Below are 16,943 nucleotides of genomic sequence, written 5' to 3' on the forward strand. Positions count from 1 at the left end.
TGCCCAGGGAAGTGGTGGAGTCCCCATCCCTGGAGGTATTTAAAAGACGTGTAGATGAGGCACTTAGGGACATGGTTTAGTCGACATGGTGGTGTTGGGTCGACGGTTGGACTCGATGATCTTAGAGGTCTTTTCCAACCTCAATGATTCTATGATTCTAAGTATCTCGCTGCTTGCTCAGCTGAAGAAAAGTCAGGCCTGCAGCATCCCTGGCATTGGTTCTGAATATAAAAAAGCCAGTGGTTGATTATGTACAAAATGTAAATTGTCATTCTGCTCTGTTCAGATACAACTAATGTGTGACTTAATTTAGATACGTTAGCTGAGAATCATTACATTCACATGGGAAGAAATGCATTTGTTGCATGTATTTACTTTCTCATGCTTAATGCATAACGTCCAGCTTGACAATTCCTGCACTTGTTGGTGAGTTTAAGCCTCTTAAATTTGCTGTATAAGGTGGTTAAGCTGCTGGTTTTAACTTCTAAATGCCTCATGCTTTTTTCCATGTCCTCGCCTAGCTCTAGAAAAGTATTCCAGGCACAGGGAGTGGGGCAAGGAGGAAGATGGAGAGAGATGGAGCTGTGAATGTACGAACTGGCAACAGGAGATGTGAACTCTGTTTGAGCAGTTTGTGGAGTCCCCAGGAAAAAATAATATAAAGTCAGATCCCTTTGTACAAGGCAGCAAAAACAGTGTGTTGCAGCATTTACTGGAAGCTCTAATTATTTTGAAGCACTGTATGCTGGAATTGCATAAACAACCCACAACAGCAAATGACAGACTCTTCAAAATGAGTTGCTGGACGCCATAGGGAGTAAAGACAAACTTACATCCAGTTTTTGGGAATGATACTGAATTTTTTGATAGGTTGGTGATGGTGATAGGTCAGAACTTGAATGGCTGGGAAAGCTATCATTTATGTGAAAGCAAAATGTGAAGTGTGAAAGTTTAATGTGGTTTTGGGTCAGTCTAAATGAACTGCACTTTAGGGTGGGTGTTTTGGGAAGCATGAAGATGCAGTCAGCTTTCACTGGATGCCAGAGCCTGGCATGTGGCTCACCATTTGTTCCACTTTGAAAATCTTTGTTGAAAAACCTAATGGTGCTGAAAGGAGAGAAACACAAGGAGAGAGACCAGAATCTTTTTCTCCAAGTAATTCAATAACTTTTTTGTACTTGACACAAATATAAATTATTTGGATTTTGATGTGTGGGCTTCCTAAATGAACTGGCATGCAGCTCTAACAGCATTTTAATTCAATTTACCAAAATGAAGAGACAGAATACAACACCAGGTGCTCAAGAAATGTGTCGTGTTGCGCTATACTCTATTTCTTGACTTTTACCTTTTCACCCATTCAGCATAAGCGGTCTATTCCTAAAATCGTCTCTTTAGGTGATGCAAATGATACTGGAGTGTTACAGGAGATCCTGCTTGCTTTGTCACTTTATTTTATTGTTTGGTTACTGACTTAAAGCAATGATCACCTTCACTGTTTGTCTGCCTAACTGGTATTATAAAATCATACTAGAGAACAATCTGTCAATCATCTCATTCTGGGAACAATGTAGGAATAGCTTTAACAACAACTATATTATTCTTCAGATTAGTGCAAGTCTTCTACTCTGGAAGATCATTATAACGAGGGACATCAGGGGGCTGGCTGGTCCTTCAGTCAAAATAGGAATGGTTTGTCCTTTTGATTCTCTCTCTGTATGTGCAGGCTTTCAGAGTTTTTTTAGGAAATCAGATGTGTGTGTGGTACTTTTCCTGACATCTTTGTGTTGCTAACCACAAAATGCAGCTCAAATTTCGTCCATGAATAATTTGTTACATAGAAGCCCCCCTCTTCTACTCCGGGAAAGCCTGTAAGTCTTTCCAAAAGGATATTTTTGCAGCAGTCTCTCCATTGCACATGAAGTGAAAATATGCTCAAACTACCTTGCTCTTTTCCCCAGATGCTGATGAGCAGTCAGGGGAGTTAGCATGCCTGAGAACTACAGTCTGAAATAGGAGCTGGGGGGCTGCCGGCTCCCACAGCCACCTTGCTTCTTTGCTGCTAGGACAGACAGTTGAGTTATCTTCTTATTTTTGAGTACAGAAGAGAAGACTGGAAAACTGCAAATGCTGATGATGTAACTTCTCCAAATGTAATCCTTCCAACTGCCATCGGTCATTCCAAGATTTATCTTTAATGTGATATTCCATGTAAATCCTTGTTATTTTGGAGTAACAAAAGTAAAAGATTGGAATATTTTTGATGTATTTTATGATGTGCTCTTAAAAACAGTATGACATAATGCTTAGTAGAAAAGATTGGGTGCATTTTATATGGAAATTTTAAATTCTCTTGACTTAAATTATCATTCACAGTAATTTTTTTCACATTCCTTCTCCAGGTCTTCACTTTCTGCATACATTTAATTTTTCTACCTTTTCACAATTAAATGCGTAGAACAAAATAATGAAATTCAGTTCAATGGTTGTGTTTTAACTGTCTGTATGGCACAGGTGTATTCTTTCTAGAAGAAAGTGTGAGTTATGAAAATGCTTTGATGTCTGCAAACTTCAAGCTTTGTGGTCAAGACTTGATGAAAACTTTGAAACTCTATGTACAATCTTGAGCAGCCTTTGAAAAGACAATTTTTATGTCAAAAGTGCAATTTTATGGCATAAGCTTTTTAAAGGTGGTTTTCCTCCTTTGTGTTCTATATTTTACCATGTAAAAAAGGTGTACTTGAATGAGTTTCTCGGACCTTTTATCCTAAAAGTATCATTTGCTGGCAAAATTGTGGAAAACAGTCAGTGAAAGATGAATATTAATAAAAGTCAAGGAAAAAATATGTAGGTCAGCATGGGTGAAGTGGGTATGACTGCCATCTGATAAGAAATTAGCTTTCACTATTGTTTCCTGCAACTTCATATGTTATTATTTTAGTCATATATTAAAAATAAAACCCCTTCCTCTAAGAAATTGCTCTTTTCTATTTTCCTTTTCAGAAATTCATCAAGTGCATTATATGAAAAATTGTGGAAAATGTCTTGTTAAGTATGTCAGGATGCTGATGTTTATGCTGCACTACTCATAATTAACTGCAGGTTTAATTTATTTTTGTGTTCTAAGTCCTGATGTTCTAGAAAGCCACAACCATATGCCAGCATTTTAGAAACAAGCACAAAAATGATGAGAGGTTGGGAGGAGAGTAGAGAGATAGAAGACAAAGACTAAAAATGATGGCACTCTTCTAATATTAAGCAGTTTAAGGAGAATCTACATCACTTGTAAACACTTCTGTTTATTGTTGCTTTTATAGCCTATAATTAAAATCCAGTTGTTAGTTGCAGTTCAAGTATAACCAACCTCAAAAATGCTGTGAAGCGACCAAGAGGCTAGACTGCACACATTATAAAACTCTTCACGTTGTTGTCTGCTGTCTCTATAGCCTGTTTACAGTGACTGGAACTGAAGTAAAAAATGAGAGTACTTGTTAAAAGTAACACATATGGATTGTTAAGTTGTAGCACCCTTTCACTGAGCTCAAATCAAATCATCTTTGTAAATTATTCATTCTTTGATATTGCTGAGGCATCCTAATTAAAACCTTCCATCTTTTAAACCTCTAAAAATGCTTGAGAATAGGGGTGTAGCTGAAGCTTTTCCTAATCATGCGCAGTTTCTTTTGGTTTTAATTTAAATTCAAATAGAAAGCCGGTAGCTTGCACTAACCTGAATCTAAATGTAAGACTAGGGACAGAGTATCTTTTTCAGATATGTCTGGATCAGTTGAAAATAATACTGCTTCCACTTTCTTGCCCACAAGTTGGTGATGACCATTCCTGCGTTTTGGCCAAAGCAAAGTATGTGAACTACCTCCTGTGACAAATGACTCTCTGCTGAAATGAATTAGGGAGGGCTCTGGTGATTTATTTATTTATTTATTGTCAGGGGAACTACTGATCTCTAGAAAAGGGACAGTAACAAATTGCTTAGGAGCAAGAATTTCGTTAACTGCTTTGGCAGTTTTAAAAGTGAATATGAATTTGAGCTCTAACCTGTCAGTGGAGGCACTGAGCTGCTACTGAGTCCCATAAAAGTTCTCAGCGGCTTTGTATTAACTGAGCTCTATTGCTGGAGACAGGCCATATTTTTACATTGGGATGTCATACTGTGGTAGACTTGTATAAACAAATTTAGTGCATTAAAACTCTATACATCTTCCTTGTTCTGGGCTGTCTGTAATAGCGTTAAATTATTCAGTCTTAATTGAAGCTTTCCTTTTTGGCCAATCTCCTAACTTGCTTTTAGATTTTGTTCCGTTGTAGCTAGGCAGCGGCAGGACAAGATCTGACATGAAAGCACTCACTCTGAAATGGACCTTCTGTTCTTCCCGAGCATGGTTGCTGCTTCTGCAGCTTTGTGTTCACATTCTTCGTTTTTCAAGGTCAAAAGTTCTTTTACCAGCTCTGTCCAAGTAGAGCCTCTAAGGTAACCCTAGCTGTATTTGGCTTCTCCTCCAGAACTTGAGGAGGTGGTGGTGGGGTTCTATCATTTGAGGTGGGGAGAGGATCCCTTTTATGGTCTCTCTTCTGCTCAAGAGTTACCCTTTTAACCTAGTCGGAGGCCCTCATCTCTAGCTTGCATCTCTTTTTGGCTGACCCAGCTATTGTGGTTGATACTTCCTTATTTCATATTACTTAGGCAAAACATTGCATGTAATCATTCAGATTTATAATCTGGTTTCCCGCATCTTGCATATCTCTGCTTTAGGTCTCTTTCAGTTATCTTTATCTTATGCCATGAGGATAATGTTGCAGAAAACCTGATCCGTGGAACCTCTTTCCTGGTTCCCATTATCAAGGTGTTCATTACAATCATAAATATGCATGGATTTAAGACCAACTGTAATGTAGACTCTTCCAAGAGCATGGTTCACTCCATCTGCATCTGCTTCTCATGATTCTTGTCACCTGCATACATGTACGTGATACGTGTTTCCAAGCAAAGGACTGTTGCAGGCATCGTCCTGTCTGTCCTTGAAGAGTTCCAGCCCAAGCCTTAACATTTTTAATTTTTATTTAAAAGAAACATATTTCTGTGTACACTTTTTTCTTTATATTTGCTTTTTTTTTCATTTAAAGCTTGGAGTTAACAAATTCTTAACTTTTGGCATTAACAACAAAAATACTTAGCGCTTGTAGTACTGATTGTCCTCAGTATACTTTATACACGTTGTTTCCTACAACACATCTCTAAAGTGTCAAGGTTTATTCATGCATTGCATGTTCAGAAACACAGTGTTGGGAAGTTAGTGGCCCCTTGCCTAAGATGATGTTAGAAAGGGTTAACACTGATGTGCTAACAACTACCTGCCCTCCTTCAGCATACTATGCACCTCTTCAAATGTTTCAAGCTGTCTTCATATGAAAGACCTTCTGTAAAGAAGTAATCTGCATAATATTTAAAACAAAGCTGTAGCTCTGCATTTATAAATACTAATGTTGTAAAGTACACTGAAAAAGGTGTACTGGAATGGACTTGGAGACAGAAGCCTCTAAATACATGGTAAGTCGATCAAGAAGAAATGTGACACTGTCATAACTCATGGTCATTACACTTTAAAGTGTGTAAATGAATTTCTGTGTATACTAGGAAGACCTGAATCTTGTTACCGCGGTCATTAAAGTTAATGGGATTTAAATTTTGAGCTAATAGGCCTGCTTATAAAGGAGAAGCACTAAACATTCTCAAAGGGAAGTGTTATTTCCTTTGTAACTTTCTTCTTTTAGAAATTAAGTGACATACACAAGACATACATGACAATTCCAGTGTATCGTGGAAAAACATATCTGGGAGGGGGACCCTAGGTTTTTTTTTTGGGGGGTGGGGGTGGTGGTTTTTTTTTTTTTTGTAGAAAGTAGATGATGCCAAAGTGTGAAAAGTAAAACACTACATCAAAGAGGACAAAGCAGGTTTGTTGGAACCTGCCACTCTTTAATGAACATATCTAGCTTTCCTGCATGAGATAAAGGATCTCTGTGTTGTGTTTGCTGTTCACACATACCCCATGACGTTTTTCTTCAGACTTTGGTAAGAATCCTTCCTGGGCCACCAAAACTCTTCCAATAATCCTATTTGCTGCTCTACCTGAAACCACAGGTGATTGGTTTTGGGTTTCTTTCTCCATAGTTAAACCAACTATGTCAGCTGGTTTAATAAAATATATTGCTTGATGTCAGCCTTGATAGATTTATGCATCTCTCAGCATTATGCAGCTTATCAGGTCACAGAGACAGTCTGATTTGAAGTTACGTGAATGCCTTCAATGATTTGACAGGAAAGTGATGTCTTTTTCTTGATGTGCAGGCAGTGTTGTCTTAAGATCTTGAATTATACTACATGCTGGCAGACTGACAGATGTTTCAACGAGAAGGCACTGACTTCCAGAACTAACATTGTGCCTATCAAAACTGAATCTAGGAAAACAAACAGTGTGTATTTCAGTAACATTTTAGCAATAATGAGTGCAGTTTTAAAAAGGAATAAACCCTGAGGCATAGTGGAGTATCTTTGTTTTAGTGAACAAAGCAAAGCTTTAAATAGTAACAGATAGCAGAAAAATGAAAGGCAACCAAGCCCGTGCCAAAGCACTGATGGTAATGTTTCCACTCGTACCAACTCTGGGATGTTATCACTAACAGATGGGCCTTTCCAAGGTTTTTGGTACAGACTAAAATGATACTGCATGCCTGTTACTTTCCTTACTGAAAATGATAATAAGCTTTCCTCTCTTTTCTATTGCCTGATCATCCTTTGTCTTTTCACTTGTAAGGTCTTCTTTAGATGAATAGCGCTTCCAGTGCAAACAGACCCACTGCTTCTTTATTAATTGATCATAGGGAGGGCTGTCAACCTCGATAGCACTGCTGTATGCAGTGTATGTTCTCCCAGCGTAGGATTTGATCACAGCTCAGTAGCTGTTATTTTCTGCTCCATCCTTTTGACAGGGAGACTGTGGACCCCTCTGTTACTGGGTCACAAACCGGTTCCTACGGTCCCCTGGCTTCTGGCTTCACAGTCAAGTGTCGGAGGGTCATGCTAAGAGCTGGAGGGGGCATGTGGGACCCCATTCAGTCTGGTAGCTCCTGCTAGAGAGCCCTGAGCTGCTAGGCTGTCCCTAGGCAAGGCTCTTTCCGAAAGTGATGGGGGGAGAAGAACTAATTATTTAGGACCTGACTGTGAGCTAGGTCAGTCCTATTAGTTATGATTCTCAACTACGATTAAAAGTTAGGTGGAAAACGTGGTATGACAGCTGACTAACTACTGTAATAATACCGCCATTACTGCATGTATTTTCTGTATTGCTAGTCACCAAGGTTTTTAACATATCTGTCTAGAATATATACCCAGCAAGTTTTTTTATACAAGTGTAATCTATCACAGATCTCCTGGGGGGGTGGAAACAGTGTCAAGCTTACGCATTTAAAATGAATCATGTCATATGCAGTATTATAGTCAGTTTCTATGGTGGATGTGAGGGAAAGGTGGTATTTTTATATATACTTATATTTCAGGATGCCGATTGACCTATTTCTAAATTTATATAAGATTTTTCTAATATAAGGATTGAATTAATCACCCCAATGGTTAGTGAAACAGCAGATATTTGCTTTGCTTCAGGAAAGTCTGACTAGACTTGATATTGAAGCGTGTTCTTCTTTGATGTCTTTCTTGGGATGTATTCCACTGGATTGTTTCTTTTTTTGTTTTGGTTTTTTGCTTTCTGTATACTGGAATGTACAGGATTTGGTTTCATCAAGTAATGAACATTATATATGAAAAGTAATCTCCTGTTAAGTGCGGTATGTTTGTCGTTTGTCTAGCTTTTTCCCTTTCCCACTGTGTCTGTGTCTCCCTTGATTAGAAAATTAGGAGAGTTTTGTTTGAACTAAATTTTCCTCTTTTGGGTCACTAAAATAGTATGATTTAATTACTACAATAGCCTCCTGAAGGAGGTGGTCTAGATGGAAGCAACTGTTTCTTTGCATCACAGCCTACTTCAGAGAGTAGTATGTGTCCACGGCTAATGAAAGCATCTGCTCAACAGAGGTTGTGATTTGAACGATGTCTAGAGACAGCACCTATCTGATGGAAGGCAGTTCTGAAATACTTCCTGTTACTGTTAGTCTCCCTAAGTTGTTTGAACTTTTGTTTTCGAAGTCCTTCAATAGTATGAATCTTATGGTAATTCAGGAACAGCTAATACTCTCCTCGAAAAGACATCTCCAGTAGTTGTACATGGTGTATTTGTAGTCTATAAATAATACTTTCATTTTTTGAGCCAGATGAGATACTGGGATAGATTAAACCTGACAATTTGAACTAGAACAGAGAAAGCCATGAAAGCATTACTTGGAAAAGACTGTTGCTTTGTTTATCCAGGTGGATGTGAGTGAATGTAACTTAATAATTTAATAATAGCTACAGAGCAAAGGTTTCAGCATGGATTCTTTTTTAATTCCGTGAAAGTCACTCAATGTTGCTTGCAACTCTGATTTGGATTGCTTAGTCCTGTGCTTGCTGTGTCCACATGACTCTCATCAGGCTTTCTGTTGTTCCTATTCTTCTATCCACAAAACCTGAATTGACTACTGTTATAGAATGAGATGTGCGCTTCCAGTTTTGCTGCTCAAAATCTCTCTTCAGTGTTCTTTCACTGCTGAATCAGCTCTGAAGCAGCTGTGAAGGCTTTATTTTTCTCCCAGAGCCAATACAAAAATAATTGCATCACGTTGATTTTTTTACTGCCGTTTTCTTTTTTTTCCCCTGGATTTTTGCCTGTCGTCTTTTGTGAGATGTGGAAAAACTTGAATTTTGCTGTAAGCTTATTGCTTTGAGAGTTGCAAGAGGTGGATTGTGATACTGAGAGGTTGCTCTGAACCTGTGCAATGTTAAAGGTTCGAGGACAACTCAGGATGGAACTTTTTTTTTAAAAATAGGTCTTCCTGTTGTACATATTATCATATGTTTACATTAGCTTTAAGTGATGTAGAATGATAAGGCTCTTAGTAACAGATGATAAGTAGAGATAAGTGCTGTTTATGGGTTTAGGATGTAGTAGCTATAAATAATATTTGATACTCATGTATTCTTAATTCTTTAAAATGCACCTGGTGAGGTCATTTGCAAAAGTATTCTTGGCCTACTTTTGCTGCTGTTGCCTTTATAGCGAAGAATTAGGCCAATACTTATCACTTATGAAAATTCCTGTCCTAAATTTATTTGGATTTGCCTCAGCCTCACACTTTTGATTTGTCTTTTTGGAGTAGACCGAAGTAAGTGGTACTGTGTGCTCCAGAGGAAAGGTGGGAACAAACACAGTTCTGAGGCCATCCTGTGGCATGGGGAGGAGGAAAATGTATTGAACCTGAAGCAATTGGATCATGATGACCTCAAAACATCAATTTCAGCTGTAATCTTAGCTTAGTTAGCAAAACACTGATTTTTTTATGCCTGCTTTAAAGTTGTAATTGCTTTTGTACCTGGTAGCCTTAAGTTCCACAGGTAATGTAAAGTATCAGTCGCCCTAGAGAGGCCCAGTCACTGCTGCTGGCAGCCAGAATATGAGAGTCAGTTTGGGATGCAGGATCAGTGTTTTCACACCTTCCTGGAAGAGTAAGTGGGTTGTTGTTGAAGGGCAACCACAGTTTTCTTTTTTTCTTCCTGAACTTGAAGAGAATTTTAAAGAAGGACCACAAAGTAGTTGTTGGAGCATGCAGCAGTTTTCACAGATGAGTTGGGCCATGTTCATTGTTCATATACACTTTCACGTTCAAATCTGGAATTTTCAAGGTAATAAGTTAAATTACTGGGAAACACCAATAAAATAATAATAAAAAACTTTGGAGAGAGGGCACATTTCACTCCTGCCTTCTTCAGGGCTGGTAACAAAGGCCTTTTCTTCAGCCCATGTAGTAAATTAATTTGAAGGAATAAAGGAAAATTCAAAAGCCCAATTTTGGAAGCAGACTGACAAAATACTTCAGGTGCTCTCTGTCAGATTTACCCCACCTGTCTCCTGCCCCTCGTTTAAGCACCTCTGTTTAGGTGGCAGAGTCACCTTCAGCTCATTTCAATTCTGGACAAGGGCCCGTCTCTCTCTCTTTTTGATTCCAAAAGGACAAATGGCATTGCCCTAGGAGATCTTAAGTACTTAGGTGGCGTAAGTCTGTGTCTAGATGACATCAACGTTAGCAGGTAAAGCAGTGCAGTAAAAGTCGACCTTTGTAGTGAATCAGTTAAAGGTGAGGACCCAACATCTACACCAGGATGGCGTATAACTTACCTCTAGTGTGTCCTGGAGATACACTCACAAGGTACTGATGACAGCAACTTTCAGTGCATTTTGCTGCAAATTAGAGCCTGTTTCTTGCCATGAACTCCTCCAATCTTTGCCAAAATGCCAGATAGTCACCAATGAAAGCCAAGTGATAAAGTGCTCATTTTGAACATGGAGCAGTGAAGAGGACAGGCAGTTATTTGAGTGAATAGCGTGCCAAAAAAGTAAAGCACTTGCTGCATGGTACTTTGAAGGGGTACCTGAACGATGAGTTTGCAGGAAGCATGTTTCCATTCCTGTTGTGAATATTTGACCTCTGCTTGTTAATAGAGATGTTATCATTAAACTCTTTTACTAAATGCAGCTTGTAACTAAGCAAGAAAGTTATACATTTACTCCACAGTTAAAAACCTGTATAAAGTGAGATAAATCTGAACCTGTTAAAAGTGCTAGTCATTAATGAAATGCCACACAAATTTATCTTCTGGATAGGAAGCGACTATACCTTCTCCCAAACGCACTATTCCTAATCACACAGTAGTAATTTCAGTGTAAAACCCATGTGCTAGGCCCAATTCAGACCTTGCTATCACATTGCTGTGCTGTTGTGCCTTTCTTAGGCTCTTGCATTGTGCTCACTGGCTTTGTACCTGTCTGATGGTTCCTGGAAATAATTGCCAAGCTGACTCACCAGTGAAAGAGCCTCAGCAGAGCTCGCTTTCTCACCTGACTTTTGGAGACTCGGGCTGTTTCATTACTGTTGCTGAGCATAGATTTGCTCTGGGGGTAACTGAGTATTTCTAATTAGGTAAGGTAAATGCCACAAAGAGAGACCTTGTTTCAGGTGGAAAGAGGGCATGTTGGTTGAAATGTTACAGCAAACTATATTGCCAAAGAGGCACTGTAGATTGGAAAAGGTCTTTATTCAGAAGTTGGATGCTTCAGACTACGGCAGTAGGGAGAGAGGTTTTCTGCAGCATACTGTTGCCTTCATCTTAAACATAGCACCTGGTTTTATTTGTTGGGGGTTTTTTTGTTTGTTTATGTGGGGTTTAGTTGTTTTTTTCTTAAGGGAAATGAATTCTTTTTTTTTGTTTGTTTATGTGGGGTTTGGTTGTTGTTTTTTTCTTAAGGGAAATGAATTCTTAAAATACACAAAGTGTTTTACTAGGGATCTGAAAATGCTGCTTCTCTCAGAATAGTTCAGGACTGTTCTGACAGTGCAAGCAAGGGGATTGTGAAGTAGTGCCTCCTTGTTTCAGCAATGACATTTCTCTTCTCTTTGTGGAAACTTCCTTACCTTCCTCAGTGGTTGTTCTTGCACTTTTCCTAATGTGCAAATTCCTTGCCCGAGACAATAAAATCTGAAGTGATACACAATTCACAAAGCTCCTCTACCACCCCAAATTTTGGAAAGCACCACCCTTTTGTTATGTTCTCTGTTTGCTTTAAAAAAAAAAAAAAATGCAGTTACCATGACAACTCTTGCCCACACTGGAAATCCATTATTGGGAGTTTCTGGCATGTTTTTTATTTGCATATGCTGCAAACAGCACTGTTATTAAACAGACTGTTAATTATTCTCCCAGTCACTGACTGAGACAACTGATGTGACAATAGTTACAACTTTCTGATTCCAGGCAAGAGTGGTCATGCACAGCTCTATGCAGCTGAGTTTGCATGCTCACTACTTTTACGTATTGCTCTTTTATCTAGAGATTTTTTTTTTTTTCCTTACAACCTGAAGCCATGCTTACTTGTTTAAATTATCAAGGAACTGGGAAAAAGACGTATTTTTTGGGTTACCATCCTTTTTGTGAGACATTTTATTAGATGTTTTCTTCTCATTTTGAGGGTGTTTTGGTTCTTTTTAGATAGATATTTATTATACTCTGCGTGTGTCTTTACTAATCTTTTTTATTATTAATTTAGATCTTTAAAAAGATGCTTGATACTGTACTTTGTCCTCTGAATAAATAGTGGCAATTAAATCATGCATTTAGGATCCAAAATTCTTATTGTTCCTGTTTGAGGCGTGAAAATTTATCCTAAAGTGATTGAAGAATTAATTTCTAACTGTGCAGTAAAGCAGTTGAATTAATTTCTAACTGTGCAGTAAAGCAGTCAGCTTATATTACCAAAGCCTTTATTATGATTTCATGATCTGTGCTACAGGATGGCAATAAGAGATGGCATCTGATAACTTGGCTTTTTGTTTTTCTTTTCCCATTTAGGAATTTCCATGGGATGCAGATCATACCACTGGACTGTGTTTGGGTAAAGGATGAATTCTGCGTTTCTCTCAGGAGTCTTCCAACACATTTTCTAAATTACCTTTTCATAGTGTTCTAAGTGAGCTTATGTGAAACAAATGGTATTGGAACATGAGTGAAGAAAAAAGCTTTGGTGTATCCCAGAAAATGTTGTCTCCTTCAAGAAGTACTAGCAGCTGCTCCTCCAAGCAGGGAAGTCGACAGGTAATACAAACTTTTTCAACCAAACTGAAAGCATCACTAAGATTGGATGTTACTTTTGCTCACTCCTGAATATCAGTGAATCTCTTAAACTCTGTTTTCATGTTGCTTGTTTTGTTTCATCACTTCCCTGTTTTCCTTACTCTGTTTTCCTTTTTTGTTGGTAGCAGCATCTTGTTTTGAGTCAAATGCAGTAAACACATATTACTGAATAGCAGGCACTTGTAAAACTGGAATGCTAACAGTGAATTTGAATTTCTATCACATTGTATGTATGGTGTCTTTATAGTGAAATATTGCTGCTGTAGCGGTTTGGTCTCAGTGGGTTGATCCTGAAATCCCAAATCCTCCCTGTAAGTTACTACTTTTGTAGTAGAATATTGTGTAACTGCTCTGCTTATTTCAAGTTTCCAGGGAAAGGTGTGCATGCATTTGTGAAAGAACGCATTTTTCTGAAACTTGACATAGGGCCTCTTTGACAATGCAAAAGTGCCTGTGAATGCCTGCCTGTGCTGGTTATTGCTGTAGTACTATAGTTAAGAAAATAAGTATTTGTGTAACGTGATGCATCTGGGTGCCTAGTGCAAAGGATGCTTTGTTTTCTGCAGAGATGATGCTATTCTTTAAAACTTACAGTTTTAAAAGACATGTCTACAAGTATTTGCACCTGACAAGTGAGACTGCTGAAGAGAGCTTTTGTTTGTGGGCAAGAAACGTTGACCTGCATCCACACTGAGAATTAAGCTTAAACACGCTCAATCCATGCTTGCAAAATCATGAGCAATATGCTCAACATAAACTTTTATTTGTGCAGATGCTGGCTTAGTGGAGCTCTTGAAGCTGCCTCAGGTTGAAATTTTAATTGGAATTGAGCATCCCAATCCCCCAAAAGCTCTGGAGACCTCAGCTGTATTTTGAAATAGCATCTGCTTTTCTGGGACTTCTGGCCCTCTACATACACTTGGCAAGGCAGACAAATCTCTGGAAAATTTATGCCTTTTAAAGTGCTGTGCTTGTAAGAAAAACTGAATTTCTAGTATACCGAGCAAAGAAATCCTTGCTTTCAAGATGCCTTTTTTGTTTTCCTGCAACGTTATTTTTTATATCCTCGGTATGAGATTACCTTTAAAAAGTGTAATTTAAAACATTTGGTATTGTGTATTTCAACAGTTCATGTCTATCAAGTGTTACCATGTAGTATTTAAATAATAAGATTTACGTGAGCATGACTAAATCCATTGGTGTGTTACACAGCCAGTATAAGCAACCATACTTACGCAGAAGCAATTTCTGCAAGAACCTTGCTTATGCCATTTAACGTGATCAAATCTGTTGGCTAGCTCAGGCTTTTGATACTATTATTAGTGGATCCCATTTCTTATCCATTTTGTTCTCATCTGCTCTCTTTAAAGAAAAGGAATAATTCAGTAAGGTTTAATGTCATCTTGTCAATCCCCAATTTTTTAGTCTTTGATCCTTGTACAAAAATGCAAGGTGTACCTGACCAAGATGGGAGATGCAACTTGGTGTTTTGTTTGTATTCCTGGTACATCTGTGCTCATTCATTATAGTCAGGCAGACGGTAAATTGCCTCATACACCTGTCATGTCAAGCTAAATGGAGATATAAAGTAGGTTGTTTCCCAATGTATATTGAAGAGCGATACAGCTGATATTTCTTTGTGATAATATGGGGCATGGCAATAAGTATCTCTACTTCGATTAATGTTTCAGTATTAATCTTTTCATGGTCAGTCATTGCAATACCAAGTAAGTAACAGTATACTTTTGCATCTAGGGAACCTACATGGCTTGACTGATTGTCCATGTTTTCAGGGGGTGGTAATGATAGAGGGAAACCCACAGAAGATGGGGAGTTTGTGTGACTTGTTATATGCTGGGAAATGATCACTAAGCAGGGCTTAGTGATCAAGCTCTGCTTGCTTGCATTTTCTATATAGAAAAGCTCTGCTTGCTTGCATTTTCTATATAGCCTGAAAATTTACAAACATTTTTCAGAAATTACATGTGCTTTTTAAGGTTCCACTGGTCTTTCTGATATTTTTATTTTTAAATAGGGACTTGTAATATTTGTATGGAATACTTTAATCCTTTCTCTCTTTCCATCTTTACCAAGTGCAATAACTTTCTATCTTATCCTATAACTTTGTTTGCATCTGCTGAAGTGATCTAGAGGTCTTCCTTCAAAGTAGCAAAATCTGGAAAGAAAAAAAAAATTAATTCTAAATTACAGTTTCTTTCAGCATTGTCAGTGTTTATGTGCATGGCTGTGTATTGCTGTTCCTTCCTTATTTCCCTGATGTTTTTGGTGTTTTTCACATGGCTGTTTTTTCTCACTGAAGTTGTTTTGCAGTTTACGGAACAAACTCTTTTGCTGGGGAAACAAAGATTCCTGTGCAGTATGCACTCCAGTTATTTACTTGAAAATAACTTCTGTGGGTCATTTTCCCTTACATTTTTTTAATTTATTTGTTTTAATTATAGTTTGTGATGGTAGCATGTTTCAGTGGCTGTTTTGTTAGATATAGTCTTCTGTGCTGCATGTGGAAAGAGGGACCTTTAGGTCTAACAGAGGCAGTACTCTGCAAGACTTACTGGACTGGACACAGTAGTGCTTTGGGTGAGGAACGGTTATCTTCTCCCTGTTCCTGCTCCCCACAAGGCTCTGGTCTTGCAGATTATAAAGATCTTTACCTTGCTAGATAGACCCCCTCTTTAGTGGTGTAAACCATATAGTATAGCATATATTATAAAATCTGAATTGTTGGTCTGGGCAGTGAGGATGTTCTTGGGTCCTGTCCCTTTGCTCCCCCCTTCCCACAGAGAATTTCTTGTCACACCTAATCAAGTAGTTTTGTTTATATCATTAATTGCTTCTTTTCTCACTCAGCCTCTTGTATTGGTAAATTGGAGCTTCGCAGTCCGTCCCTACTAATATTCACCTACTCAGGGCTGACAAGACTAGGGATGAGTGATGCCACTGTCTGAGAGTTATTTAATTTGCCCTTTTCATCTGCATGTTAGTTGAAATGGCAGCACTTTAGGTGTTTTATTAAGAAAACAGCAACAATCTAAAGTTCTATAAAACCGTTAAAAATCCCCTAATCCAAAAAGTACCACATGTGCAACATACACCTCCAGCAGATTTTTTTTTTTTTTAATTTTAGTTTTTTCCAAAGACCTGGTAGAAGAGTATGATGCAACACTGTTACTGATACTTTTTTATTAATAGTATCATGCAAGTTTAAATAATTTGGCCATATGCTGTGCAGATTAGGGAGTGACGTGCTATGATTTTGATATTCTTTCCTTCATCTTCCAGCTCCATGGAGGGCTTATTCCTCCTTCAAACACTTCGCCTTTCTCAGGGACCTTCAGAGCTAGGCTCGTTGCTTGCAGGTTAACAACAGATCTGCCTGACAGGTGCTTTTCTCTGCGCTGCTGGTCTGACACAGCAGTTCTTTTAATCTGATTAAGTAGGAATTCTGAAAAGTGCAGGGGGAAGGGACCTGGAGAGTTTCGGGGGGGCAGCATTGCCCAAAAAATAGTGGGATCTGAGTGTTGAGTCTCTATGATTTCCTAGGCACAGACTGTTGCTGGTACACAGTAGCACCAAATAATAACTGACCTGAGGCTGGGATATGGAACCACAATAGTGTAAGGCTGCTGTGTCTGCTAAAATTTAGTTATGTGTCAGTGTGTTGCTGGTGTGGAGCATGAGTCTTGTGATGCAGAAGATGGGCCTCTGCTAGAAAGGAGTTGACTTAAGCAGGGCTGCAGGATGTGGAGGGGCCTACTTCTACTCGCAGAAGATGCCTCTGCTAGAAAGGAGTTGACTTAAGCAGGGCTGCAGGATGTGGAGGGGCCTACTTCTATAGATAGCTGGTTCCAAGCGCAGTCTGCAGCGGACCCACAACCCACAAAAAAGGAGTTGACTTATGCAGGATGTGGAGGGGCCTACTTCTACTCGAGCTAGATAGCTGGTTCCAAGCGCAGTCTGCAGCGGACCCACAGCCAAACAGCCAAAAACTCCCCCATCGGCACACACACACATTGGCCTCTGCAGGCCAAAGAGGAAGGTCCTGTCACACCAGGAGAAGCGCTGGAGC

The 16,943-nt window shown here is 38.8% G+C and overlaps 1 protein-coding gene across 1 annotated transcript in view; it reads left to right on the top strand.

Annotated features, from left to right (window-relative positions):
• Nucleotides 1-16,943, top strand: part of OSBPL3 (oxysterol binding protein like 3) — a 100,343-nt gene that overhangs the window by 32,551 nt on the left and 50,849 nt on the right. Inside the window, exon 3 of the mRNA XM_009282040.2 lies at nucleotides 12,575-12,817. Coding sequence (XP_009280315.1) covers nucleotides 12,725-12,817 — 93 coding nt within the window. The 5' untranslated portion in view covers nucleotides 12,575-12,724. The remainder of the gene's footprint in view (nucleotides 1-12,574; nucleotides 12,818-16,943) is intronic.

This window comes from Aptenodytes forsteri, unplaced genomic scaffold, assembly GCF_000699145.1.
Source record: "Aptenodytes forsteri isolate BGI_AS27 unplaced genomic scaffold, ASM69914v1 Scaffold164, whole genome shotgun sequence".
Classification (NCBI taxonomy): domain Eukaryota; kingdom Metazoa; phylum Chordata; class Aves; order Sphenisciformes; family Spheniscidae; genus Aptenodytes; species Aptenodytes forsteri.